The sequence below is a fragment of the Phyllostomus discolor genome, chromosome 2 (assembly GCF_004126475.2).
Source record: "Phyllostomus discolor isolate MPI-MPIP mPhyDis1 chromosome 2, mPhyDis1.pri.v3, whole genome shotgun sequence".
NCBI lineage: Eukaryota > Metazoa > Chordata > Mammalia > Chiroptera > Phyllostomidae > Phyllostomus > Phyllostomus discolor.
Window position 1 is genome coordinate 10,747,544 of NC_040904.2, and position 12,661 is coordinate 10,760,204.

The 12,661-nt window shown below is 46.1% G+C and overlaps 1 protein-coding gene across 2 annotated transcripts in view; it reads right to left on the minus strand.

Moving 5' to 3' along the window:
* The window catches only part of LOC114490280 (minichromosome maintenance complex component 3 associated protein), a 46,403-nt gene that overhangs the window by 13,328 nt on the left and 20,414 nt on the right, over nucleotides 1-12,661 (minus strand). For both annotated transcript variants that reach the window (XM_028504243.2, XM_028504251.2), the window contains exons 15-21: nucleotides 7,844-7,975; nucleotides 7,267-7,380; nucleotides 5,590-5,742; nucleotides 4,142-4,339; nucleotides 2,228-2,296; nucleotides 2,008-2,145; nucleotides 223-373 (exon numbers count right to left, since the gene is read on the minus strand). In XM_028504243.2, coding sequence (XP_028360044.1) covers nucleotides 223-373; nucleotides 2,008-2,145; nucleotides 2,228-2,296; nucleotides 4,142-4,339; nucleotides 5,590-5,742; nucleotides 7,267-7,380; nucleotides 7,844-7,975 — 955 coding nt within the window. The remainder of the gene's footprint in view (nucleotides 1-222; nucleotides 374-2,007; nucleotides 2,146-2,227; nucleotides 2,297-4,141; nucleotides 4,340-5,589; nucleotides 5,743-7,266; nucleotides 7,381-7,843; nucleotides 7,976-12,661) is intronic.

A 12,661-nucleotide genomic window follows, 5' to 3' on the forward strand; every position in this document is an offset into this window, starting at 1 on the left:
GCAGTCCAAAGGCTCACCGTGCTCTAGACCCTGGCCTGGTATCTCACACCAAACAGGGGTCCGTGGGATGTCATCAAGACACAAGGAGGTACAGATGTGACACTTCTGAGCCTCCCACATTCTTTCAAAACCACTTCAGGCATTTGTAATTCCAGTGATGTCTGGGAGTGAGTGAAAATAAGAAAATCACAGAAGTAAATACACGAAGTGACTGTCACTCACCTTCACACACACGCTGACAAAAACTCTCTGAGTCCCTTTGCTGCTGGGCGCGTTAAACAGCGTAAGTGTCTGAATCCCACCAGCATCACGGCATGTGTCGACCGAGTCATCGCCTCCCATGAACTTCACTTTTAACCAGTTTGCTAGAATTCTGTGAATAGAAGAAAAACACACTTGCAGAAGAATCCAATTCTAAATCTAAACTCTGAAGATCTTCAGGAAAAGAAGTTAGAGAAATATCACACGGATGTAGGTCCACAGACATAAACTGCACTACGGAGTCGATCTGAGCAAAACTCTACTGGGTTGCTTATTCAGGTGAGAGAAGAGGGCACTCGTGGGACTGGCTCATTCTGATGTGATTCGAGATTCTGTCTAAAGCACTAAGAAAAGACTCTGAGCACTACAAAAGATCCATAAAACATATACATGTTTTACAGCATCAAATTTCTCAGTCATGAGACCTTAAGAATTCTTGGGACATACATTTCCTAATGAGTTAGCAAACCAGAAGACAGCTGTTTTAAGAAAGGAACCATTTAAACACTTTTAAAACACCACAAACTCTCATCTTTGCTCAGCTATCTTAGCCTACATGTGTTCCTGCTTAAAAGTAATGTGCTCAGAAAACCTAATATCCTCACACATTGCTGATAGGAATGTAAAAGTGTACAGCCACTATGGAAAACAGTTCAGCAAATATTCAGAGACTTAAACATAGTTACCACATAACCTAGCAATTCCACTCCTGGGTATATAACCAAGAGAACTGCTTACATATGTCCACATAAACATTTAACACAAAAATGGAAACAACCAAAACACGCCCATCAAGTGATAAACAAATAAAATGTGATATATTCATTCCATGAAATGTTATTCAGCAACAAAAAGAAGGACTGATATATTTACTGCATGAATGAACCTAGAAAACATTTACGTCGAGGGAGAGATGCCAGTCGTAAGTACCACGTGCTGTATGACTGCATTTATACGGGATGTCCAGAACAGGCAATGCACACAGGCAGAAAGCAGATCAGCGGCTGCCAGGGGCTGAAGGTAGGGAGGAACGGAGAGTGACTGCTAATAGACATGGAGTTTCTTTTTAAGTGAAAAAATGTTCTGGAATTAGACATGCAGAAGATGCACTTGTCAGGATGGTTCAACGTGCCCACGGAAGGGATCATGGTGATGGCTGTACAACTCCGTGAATATACAAAAACTAGTGAAATGGACACTTTAAATGGGTGAAATTTATATGTGAATTATATCCCAATAAAGCTATTAAAAAAATAAAAGGTAACATGTTTTATAGTTGCTTTAAAAGCATGGAAGCAATTTGGTTATAAGAAATAATTTCTTGGATTTCTTTTTTAAAATGCCAGAGTTTTTTCCCCTAAGAAAAAAAAATAGTACTATAAGCAAATAAATTATAAATCATCTTCCCCAGGACTCTAAAATGAAGCGGACACTAATACACCTTAGCACTGCTTTAAATAACCATCAACTCTAAAATGCATTTGGACAGACCATTGCCAAGTTTACAGAATAAAAATTTAAATAATCTAAAGTGTCGACTTCAAATCACAAACGAACAGACCACCAGTCTAAGCACCACAGCGTAACTACACGTCTGGGCTCCCACCATGTGTGAGAAGAACACGCTGCCCCGACCCCCAGCTGCCCCTTGTGCTGCCCCACAGCCCAGCGCTCTCGGGGGGAGGCACTCCACCTCCGCAGGCTGCTTTCTCAACACCACCCCCCCAGAGGGAGGCCCTCCCCAACCTGCCGGGACTCCCTGGGGGCTGCTCTTCTCCGAAGTCCGGCAACACCAGCACCAGCTTCCAGAACACATGCTCCCTTCCACCAGGGAGGTGCTCGGCCACCAGGGAAGGCAGGTCCAAGGGCGCCCATGCTGCGTCACTGGAAGGGACAGAACACGGCAGGTGAGCTGATGCTCGGGCTCCAGGGAGAAAGCAGCGTGCACAGCGGGGACGTGACCAACCTCAGCAGCTGCTGGTAGAAGTGCTGGACCTTCAGCTGGTGCGAGGTCTTGTTCCTGAGCCACCGCAGCCTGCGGAGAGAGGGAAAACCCCACTGAGCCCTCACGAGGCCAGCCACGTGCCCACGGAAGGAGCCTGGTGTGCACTTACCAATGTTTCCAGTGAAAGTAACTGGTTAGTAAGTATTTCCGGGTGGGAAATACTTGGGAGATCAAGGAAACTTTTTCTGATAAGTGGAAGGACCTGTTCATTCCACAGATACCAAGCAGTATCTACCATGCGCCAGTCATGGGGGACAGCGGTAAACAGACAAAAATCCTGCCGTCATGGGAAGAGATGTGCCTCTGCAAGTCTGGATGGCCTGGTGGGTGTGCCAGAGTCTCACAGAGTGGTCGGAGAAGCGTATGAGAGCAAAGGCCTAAAGGACGTAAGGGGAATGAGCACGATGATTTCTGGAGGAGAGGCAGAAGGGGTGGCCGTGCCGAGGCCGGAGTGGGTCTGCGTGCAGAGAGTGAGTGCAGGGAAAGCCACGGGGGACAGTGGGGCGGAGGGGGGTTGGCGAGCACTGCCATGCAAGGACTCAGAGAGTGGCAAAGGGACGTCAACTAGAGACGTGAGGTGACCAGACCTGACTGTGGTGGTGAGGACACCAGGGTGTAGGGGTCAAGAGCGGAAGCCAGCAGACAGGCCGGCAGCAGAGACAGTGAGGGCAGTGCTGCAGGATGACGGGACTGAGTCCAGGTGCATGACCTAAGCCCAGGAGGACAGGCTGGCACCCTGTGAGCCAGGGAAGGCCCCGAGGAGGGCAGGCTGGGTGGAGATTAGGTTCTGATGCCGGGCTGGGAACTGGATACTGGAGGCTGGGACACAGGATCCAGGAGCCTCGGCTGTAAATGCACAAGGGGAGCTGTCACGTGAAGGACAGAAAGAGATTGCCAGGGCAGGGGGGCTGTGTTGGGGTGGGGGGCCAGGGGGAGACAGAGCAGCTGCAACTCCAGGAGGGGGTTAGGCCAGCGCCAAGGCTGCCACGGGCCAAAGAGGAGCCTGAGTGCCCTGACCACGCACAGGGCGCCACCACCCACCCCACTTACAGACGCAGGAATGGGGCCTCAGGAATCCAGGCAACTGACAGTTCGTTCGAGCCGAATGAGATAAAAACCCTGGAGACGGTTTGCAGAAAAATGCCCGGTGACAGTCCAGGGGAAGTCATGGAACGGCCACAAGACCCAGGCGGTGCGCTGCTGCAGCCACTCCATGGTGCCCTCTGCTGGGCTCCCCAGAGGGAGGCCCCTCTCGAGAGGTGACACCGCCACGGACTGAAGAGGGAGGCCGAGCCCTGCACGGCCAGCACTGGACAGCTCAGGCAAAGACCCGGGCAGGGCCTTGGGGGGCCGCACTCGCTCAGACAACGGGAGAAGCGGCAGGGAGGGCCCTGGCAAAGGGGCACAGGAGGGAGCCCGTGAGAGGAGAGGCGGGAGGGCCAGAGGTGGAGTCACTAAAACGCTGCCGCAGAAGACAGAGGGGGCAGGTGTGAGAGGCGGAGCAGGACAGCAGCAGCAATGACAGAGAAGCAGGAGAGTGTGGAGGCACAGGGGAGTGGGCGTGGGAGTAAGCCCACGCTGCCCTCTGGCTCTGCCAATGAGAACGGATGTGGTGTATTCTTAAACTAGAAAAACAAGGGGAAAACGGGTAATTCCAACTAAAATTCAATTATTAGGACCCCGAGTGTTTTAAGGGGAAAAGGCACATAAATCAGATCAGGCAGAGCGACCACAGGTACGGACCAGAGGGAAAGACCACCCACAGAAGCGCAGTCCTACTCCCGTCCTCGAGCCCTGACTTGACCCATCTTCCCTCCGAAGACACGGGACGGCAGGAAGGCACTTAGGAGGCACCGCGGCAGGCTGAGTGCTGACCTGGTGCAGGAGATGCCCAGCTTCCCCGCGTGGCCCAGGTCCAGGAGGCCCTTGGCCAGATTCTCCTCGGCGATGGGACACTCGGCACTGGGCACGAGGGCCGTCAGCCGGTCGTTCACGTCCACGCAGCAGGGCGCTGCGGGGAAGGCCCGCATCTGGTGCCTCAGCTTCTTCCGCGCCACCACAGCTTCCCTCCACCTGCAGGGCACAGTGGCGTGTCAACACGGGGCATGTTACAGGTTTCCCAGCCTTCAGGAGACAAACGCCAAAACACACTCTGGTACCGTTAATGAGGGAACATGTTTTTTGGCAATATGTTCGGTCTTTTTCAGCCATAGTCCTCACACTATGAAATTTGTCAGAATTAAAACTGAAGGGGGAAAAATTAAAAAAAAAAAAAAAAACAAAAAAACTCAGGCATGGGAGAGGCCTGACAGCAAATGAGTGGTGGCAAGCAAAAAAATTACTGGACGGACGAGCTCATGCTGCCCTCTCTCCAGAGGACCAGCTCAGCAGTATGGACAGAAACACCAGAGCACATCCGCGACCCAGCAAACACCACCGACGGGATTTCTCTCCAGACGCACGAGCACTGTGCGCACAAGGACAGCTACTAGAGTCCTCTGTCACCGCTGGAGAGAGAAAGTCATGTGGAAGTCCACCCAAAGGGCCAAGTGGGTCATCACGGTGCCCCTGACAACAATCCGGAAGGCTAATGCGCTGCTGTGACCCGGCCTCCACCCCTGGGCACAGGGAGGAGAGGACAGCTGGGAACGGAGCTGGGAGCGTGCTCCCAGCTGCGCCGGGAACCATGAAAGGACAGCGCGTGTCTGGGGTACACAGGCAGCAGCTGCTGCTGAGGAGGAGGAGGACTCTCTCATGGGACGGAGACTCATTGCTCACTGTGTTCCTTTTCACTCGGCTGCAACTACCAAGAACACGATTACGTATTTTAAATTTTACACGAACTGAATCACCATCAAGAACACGTAACACATACAGGCCCAGTTTAAAGATTAATGGTGAGTCAAACACCCACATCCTCCCACCTGGTTGAGAAATGGTGCCCATGCTGCCCAGGGACCCTGCTTAGTCACACACCCTCTCATCCCCAAAAGTAACCACCATGCTGAGTGTGTGCTCATTATGCCCCTTCTTGTCCTTAGGGTATACTACCACCTGTAAATCCAAAACAACTACATTTCCCTAAGAATTGCGTTTTTTCATTACAAATTATGTTCTGCACATAGCTATCATTTGCTTGGCTTGTTCATGGCCCTCTTTGTGTAAAGCACAAATAGTAAACAACAGAAAGCAACCTATAAATATTTACCGAAATACAGAACTTTCCCCCGATCTAATTCCTTACATACACCCTTACTTCATACGCTTTAGGAAAGAATGTTACCTGTGCATGTGGATTTTACCTGTCAGGACATGAGACTCACCTCTGGAGATACTTGCAGTAGCACTGAAGCTCCTGGAGGGTCTCCTTTGCGGTCTGGAAAATCTCCTCCCCGAGAAACAAGCCCACCAAGTGGGCACACACGACCTCACAGCAGCGGGCCATGCGGATCCTCCGGTCCGTCTCCACCGCGCTCCTAGGGAACAGGGCCGTCAGCACGGGAGCCACGGCCCCCAGAACCCGCACACCCTGAGGGCCTGCCTTGAAAGTACGAGTGTGTGTCCTTTACAGTGGAACGCATTACGTCTTTGCTGCCAAGAGAAGCTTTCAGATTTTCCTTTTACTTATTGCATAGCCATCTGAAAAGAATCACCACACGACAAACATGATGGAAAAGACAACAAGAGCAGCACAGGGTACTAGAGCATGGGTCCACGGGGGCCCTAGGAAACAGTCCAGAAATAAACCCCCGTCTTGATAAAATGGTTAGGAAGTTCAGTTTTCGGTGAGCATCAGCACATCGTCCCATCAGCAGTGCTTGACGGGGGCAGTCACAAGTGTCTCGCCTGCACGGTAACTGGCAGCCCGCGCTCCCACAGCGGCGGCCCTCGGACAAACCAGCATCCACGAGAGATTTTCACAACACAGTTGTATCGACCAAAAGAACGAGAGCACTTTATCAAATATATTCAGTCACAGAATCAAAGTAGCTTAAAAAGGCAAGACCCATCTCCGATAGCCACCCTCTGGGTGAGGTGCAGCCCGAGTCCCCTGGGACTAAGGGGGACAGCTCGGGGCCTGCACATCAGTGAGTCCGGGGTTCACTGAACGCCTAACACCCCTTCCTGGGACTAAGAAGAGACATGTGTGCATCATTTGTGAAGTCTCTTACTTACAACAAATACGGACATAGATTCCCAATTAACAGAGATGGAAAGAAACATTACTAAACAACACTCTTCTGCGTTCCGGCTCTGTTCCCCGTCCGCCCTGGCACTGTGACTGCACTGAGCAGCCCGCCACCTTCGGGGCTGTCTCAGGGAGCTTACGCACGAGGGCAGGTTTCCCTGCACAATTAAACCTCCGTCCTCCCTGAAGCCTGGCATGGAAATCAACGAAGTTCTTAAGTGAGAGAGCTTCAAGACATATTTTAACATACAAAACAAGAAAAGGATCTTCTGCTCAAGCCGGGCTGCTCAGTTGGTTGGAGCGTTGTTCTATACACCAGAAGGTTGCAGGTTCAATCCCCAGTCAGGGGACATACCTAGGTTACAGATTCAATCCCTGGTTGGAGCACGTATGGGGGGTAATCAGTTGATGTCTGTCTGTCTGTCTGTCTGTCTCTCCCTCCTTCTCACCCTTCCCCTCTCTCTAAAATCCTCAGGTGAAGATTTTTTAAAAAGAGAGAGAAGGATCTCCTACTTCAGAAAAACTAACAGTAAGCAACTGGCATGGAGAATACCAGTCAGTTCTCTTGCAGACACATCCCCATGCCCAGTGCAGGGCCCACAGCGAGGGTAAGAGTGAAGGAGAGACCTGCTCTCTGGAGGCAACACACACACAGGTTTCCAGTGTTTAGCCGTCCAAAGACATGTCTGCTCCTTGTCAAAGGGAAACCCAGCAGGCCTGAGCTGCGCCAGCCGGACCACAGCGCCTAAACGACGCTCCTCCGTCCTGCCAGCCTCTCCTCCCACACCGCAGGGGCCAGCGCTTCACTCACTTCAACTCCTGGGAGCAGGTGTCCCTCACACACTCTGTCACCACCAGTTCCGTCAGCTCTGCAGCCAGGCCCTGACTCATCTGAGTCAGCAGCAGTTCTCTTTCTTGTTTCAACCTAAGCATTTTTTTAAAGAAAAAAGCAGAAGGGTAACGATTAAGAATAAAATTAAGTGGTGGCATCACATTGCATGACCTCACAGGTGGGCTTCTGAGTTGTAGTCTGAGTCCGTAAGCCCAACCATCTGATCCCAGCAGACAGACCACACAGCTGCCCCCAACTCCAGCCCTCCTGCCCACCACCCTTCTCATCTCCCAGTGGCCAGGAGCCACTGCTCACACTGTAAGTATAGCCTCAAGGCCCCTGTCCACTCCCAGGGCCAAAGTGTATGAGGGCACTAGGCGAGCCTCAGTCTGACATGGTGGACAACCTAGGCGAGCCTCTGGCACAGTGGACAACCTAGGCGAGCCTTGATCTGATGCAGTGGTCAACAGCAAGAGCATCCTAGGCCCATGTGGGTTCTCGCCTGTGGCCACACACTCGGACCCCCACACGCACTGCAAGAATGAGACACACTCACCTCTCCTCTTCAGCCTGCCGCCTCTCCTCCTCCTTCCGCTCTTTTTCCTTAGTCATTTCTTCAACTGCAATGTGTCTCAAAATGCCTGTGGTTTCAGCTGTTAACAACTCCTCCATAGCAGCATTGGAAACACTAGACAGAACAAAGTGGGTATCATTCTAAATAAACAAATAAATGTCAAGTAAGCCACATAACTAAACTTCTAACTGGCAAAGGAAAAGAAACTTATTTGATTTTTAGCATAAAAAATAAACCCATGGTTAGAAACATATAATCTAACAAAACTGACTCGTGAATGGACAGAAAGTCCAATGACACCTACAATTAGTACATTGATTGAGTCAAGAGTCAAAAACCCCTCCCAACAAAGAAAAGCCAATGGCCAGATGGCTTCACTGACAAACTCCACCCACCCTTGAAAGAAGCACTAATGGCAATCCTTCTCTAACTCTTAAAAAAAACTGAAGAGGAAGCACTTCCTAACACTCCTATGAAGCCTGCATTGCCCTGGTCTGATACCAAAGTCAGACAAAGACCCTACAGGAAAACTACAAACCAATCTCCCTTATAGATATTGATGTAAAAATCCTGAACAAAATACTAGCAAAAGTAATACAGTTAACTTTTTTTAAAAAGATTTTAATTTTTAGAGAGAGGGAAAGGGAGGAGGGAAAGGAAGGAAGAGAAACATCAATGTGCTAGAGATACATTGATCAGTTGCCTCTCACATGCCCCCAGCCAGGGACCTGGCCTGTAACCCAGGAGTGTGCACTGACTGGGAATCGAACCAGCAACCCTTTTGTTCGTAGGCCAGCACTCAATCCACCACGCCACACCAGCCAGGGTGTAATACAGTTAACTCTTGAACAACACAGGCTTGAACTGCACAGGTCCACGTATACATAGATTTTTTTTTTTCAATAGTTGTTTATATCCACAGGTTTTACATCTTCAGATTCTCAACTGCAGGTCGAAAATAGTAATTTTGCACTCCTATCCACATATCAAAAATACTGTTTTAGATCTGAGTTTGGTTAAATCTGCAGATGCAAAGGGCCAACTGTCATCAGTTATATGCGAATTTTCAACTGCGTGGAAGTTGGCACCCTAACCCCTGTGCTGTTCAAGAGTGAACTGTACCTCATATATTAAAGGATCATACAACTTTACCAAGTGAGATTTACTCCTAGAATGCAGGGATGACTCAACAAATGAAAATCAATCAATAATACTACAACCCCAGTGACAGGATGAAAAACAAGCCACACAATCATCTCAGCTGATGCAGAAGAACATCTGACAAAATTCAACACTGTTTCCTGATTTAAAATATTCAATACATTAGGAATAGAAGGAAATTTCCTCAACATGATAACACCCACAGCTAACATATTCGGTGATGAAAGACTGAATGAACACTTTTCCTCTAAGATCAGGAATAAGACAAGGATGCCCATTTTTGCCATTTCATTCAACATCATATTGGCAGTTATAGCCAGAGCAATTACACAACAAAAATTAAAAATGTCCAAATTGGAAAAAAGGAAATTATGTCTATTCACAGATGACAGGATCTTCTTTAGAGAAAATCCTAAGGAAACACTCAAAACTTATTAGAACTTATAAGCAAAAGTTCAGCAAATTTGGAATACAAGGATCAATATCCAAAAATCAATGGCATTTCTATACACTAGCGCTGAAAATTCTGAAAATGAAATTAAGAAAAATTTCATTTACAACAGCACAAAGAAATAAAATAACTAAACTTAACCATGGAGATGAAAGACTTGTATGATAAAAAACTATAAAACATTGCTAAAATAAATTAAGGATGGCCTTACTTTCATCAGTTAAAAGGCTTGATATTGTTAAGATGTTAATACTACCCAAAGCAATCTATGGATTCAATGTAATCACTGTAATAATCCTAAGAGCCTTTTTTACAGAGACAAGTCCATCCTAAAATTCACATGGAATTTCAAGGGACCTCAAGTAGCAAAACAATCTTCAAAAAGAGAAACAAAGTTGAAGGACTCACACTCTGTGAATTAAGAATAAAACTCACCACAATGCTACAACAATCAAAACAGTGTGTACTAACACAAACACAGACATGTAGGCCAATGAAATAGAATAAGGAGCCCAGAAGTAAACCCTCAGGTATATGATCAACTGACTCGAAACAAAGGTGCTAAGACCATTCAATGAGGAAAGAACAGTCTTTAAACAATTGGTGCTGGGAAAACTGGACACCCACATACAAAAGAATGGTGTTGGACCCTTATACCATATATAAAAATGAAATCAAAATGGATCAAAGACCCAAACTTAAGAACTAAAGTTATAAAACTCTTAGAAGAAAAGCTAAGGAGAAATCTTGAAAGCACTGGGGTCAGCAAAGATCTTTTATACATGACACCAAAAGTACAAAGAATAAAAGGAAAAATAAATTAGACTACATAAAAATTTAAAACTTTTGTGCATGAAAGGATACTATCAAGAGAGTGAAAAGCTAATCCACAGAAGAGGAAAAAATATTTGCAAATCATGTATCTGATAAGGAATTAATAGAATGTAAAAGAACTCAAAACACACACACACAATTCAAAAATGGGCAAAGGACTTGAATACACATTTCTTCAAAGAAGATACATGAATGGCCAATAAGCACATGAAAAAAGATGTTCAACATCCTTTGTCATTAGAAAAATGTAAATCAAAACTATAAGATACCACTTCACACCCATTATGACGGTTATTATAAACACACACGCACACACACAGAAGATACCATGTGTTGGCAAGAACATAGAAAAACTGGAACTTTTGCTCATTGCTAGTCAAAGTGTAAAATGGTGCAGCCACTGTGGAAAATAATTGGGCATTTTCTCAAAAAATTAAAAATAGATCATATGATCCAACAATTCCACTCCTAGCCATATACCCACAAGAACTGAAAGCAGAGACTCAGTTATCCGTACACCCATGTTCACAGTATCATTATCTACAACAGTCAAAGGGCAGAAACAAGCCAAGTGTTCATCAACACATAAAAAAACATGGTGTATATGCTTGTACATGTGTTTGTGTGTGTATGTATTTACAGGCACACTACTCAGGCATAAAAAAAGAATGAAATAGTAACACACACTACAACACAAACGAACCTTAAAGACATTTTTGTGTCTGAAAAAATTAGACACAAGAGAACAAATGCTGTTATGACTGCACTTCCACGAGGTGCCTGAAAGAGGCAAATTCATAAAGACAGAAAGCAGAAGAGAGACTACAGGGGCTGGGGAATGAGAAGAACGGCAAATTACTGTTTCATGAGTGTAGCTTTGGGATGATGGAAAGTTCTGGACACGGATAGTGATGAGGGCCACACAACTTTGTTAACGCACTTAATGCCACTGAATACTGTAAGTGTACTTAAAACTGGATAAAATGAGAAATTGTTATGTATAGTTTACCACAATAAAAAAAATTAAGCCCACGGAAATCATTTGTATTTACTTCCACCAAGAAAGTACGAGTAGCCCAGGAAGGGCAGCTATTTGGTTAGAGCGCAGGTGGCAAACTCAAGGCCCGCGGGCTGCATCCCGCCCTTCCCCTTGTTTTATCCGGCCCAGCACCTTGTTTCTACCCAAGAGCAGTGCTGAGCTCTCCCTTAACTGTTAGGGAGCAGTTACATGTATACAGTCCTCAAGTTACATTCAGCCCTTTAAAGGCAACCACGAAGCTAACGTGGCCCACGGTGAAAAAGAGTTTGACAGCCCTGGTAGAGCATCGGTCCCGATACACTAAAGTTACGGGTTCAATCCCCCATCAGGGCACATACAAGAATCAACCAATGAACGCATAAATAAGTGGAACAACAAACTGACGTTTCTAATAAATAAGATAAATTTAAAAGAAGGTATGTATGTAACTCCAGTATAAAAATATTAATCAGATCTATCAAGGCCATTGATCCTTTTGTATAATCTATATTCATGCACATGAAATATACTTCTTTTTTAATTCCAGAAAGAAATGAAAAGAGAGAAGCAACTACCTGAGAGAAACATTTATCAGCAGCCTCCTGAACACACCCCGAATCAAACCCTCAACTTTTTGGTTTACAGGTGAAATATAATTTATCATTGTGTCACTTTATTATATACTAGGATTTTTGAAATCCTTAAGAAAGTCTGATTTACTAAATGTATTGATTTTAATCAGCTTTACAAAAGTTGCTTAAGAGCTTAGAAATATTTTGATTATCGGCCCTGGCTGGTGTGGCTCAGTGGACTGAGTGACAGCCTGTGAACCAAAATGTCACCAGTTCAATTCCCAGTCAGGGTACATGCCTAGGTTGCCCATGAGGTCCCCATTTGGGGGCGTGTGAAAGGCAACTGATGGATGTCTCATTCCCTTCCTTCCCTCTCTTTAAAAAAAAAATTAGTAAAACCTTTAAAAGAATACTTAAAAAATATTCTGATTATTAAATTTGTTTATTAAGACTAGATGTTTTAAGTATTAGACAAAATCAGACATGTAAAATTTGTAAATGCGTAAGGAGATTTTGCCATGCTGTAAAATGTAAATGGCATAAAATGTTTAATGGCATTTAATCTGTCAAATTTATAAACTGAAACTTAACCCAAGATCAAACAAAGTGAGCACGTTTAATTTGGGCAGCAGGGGCTCTGAATATTTATTTACTGAATTTATTGGGGTGACACTGATTAATAAAATTATACAGGTTTCAAGGGTGCAATTCTGTAATACATTCACTGTATGTTGTATCGTATGTTCACCGCCCCATGGCTCCTC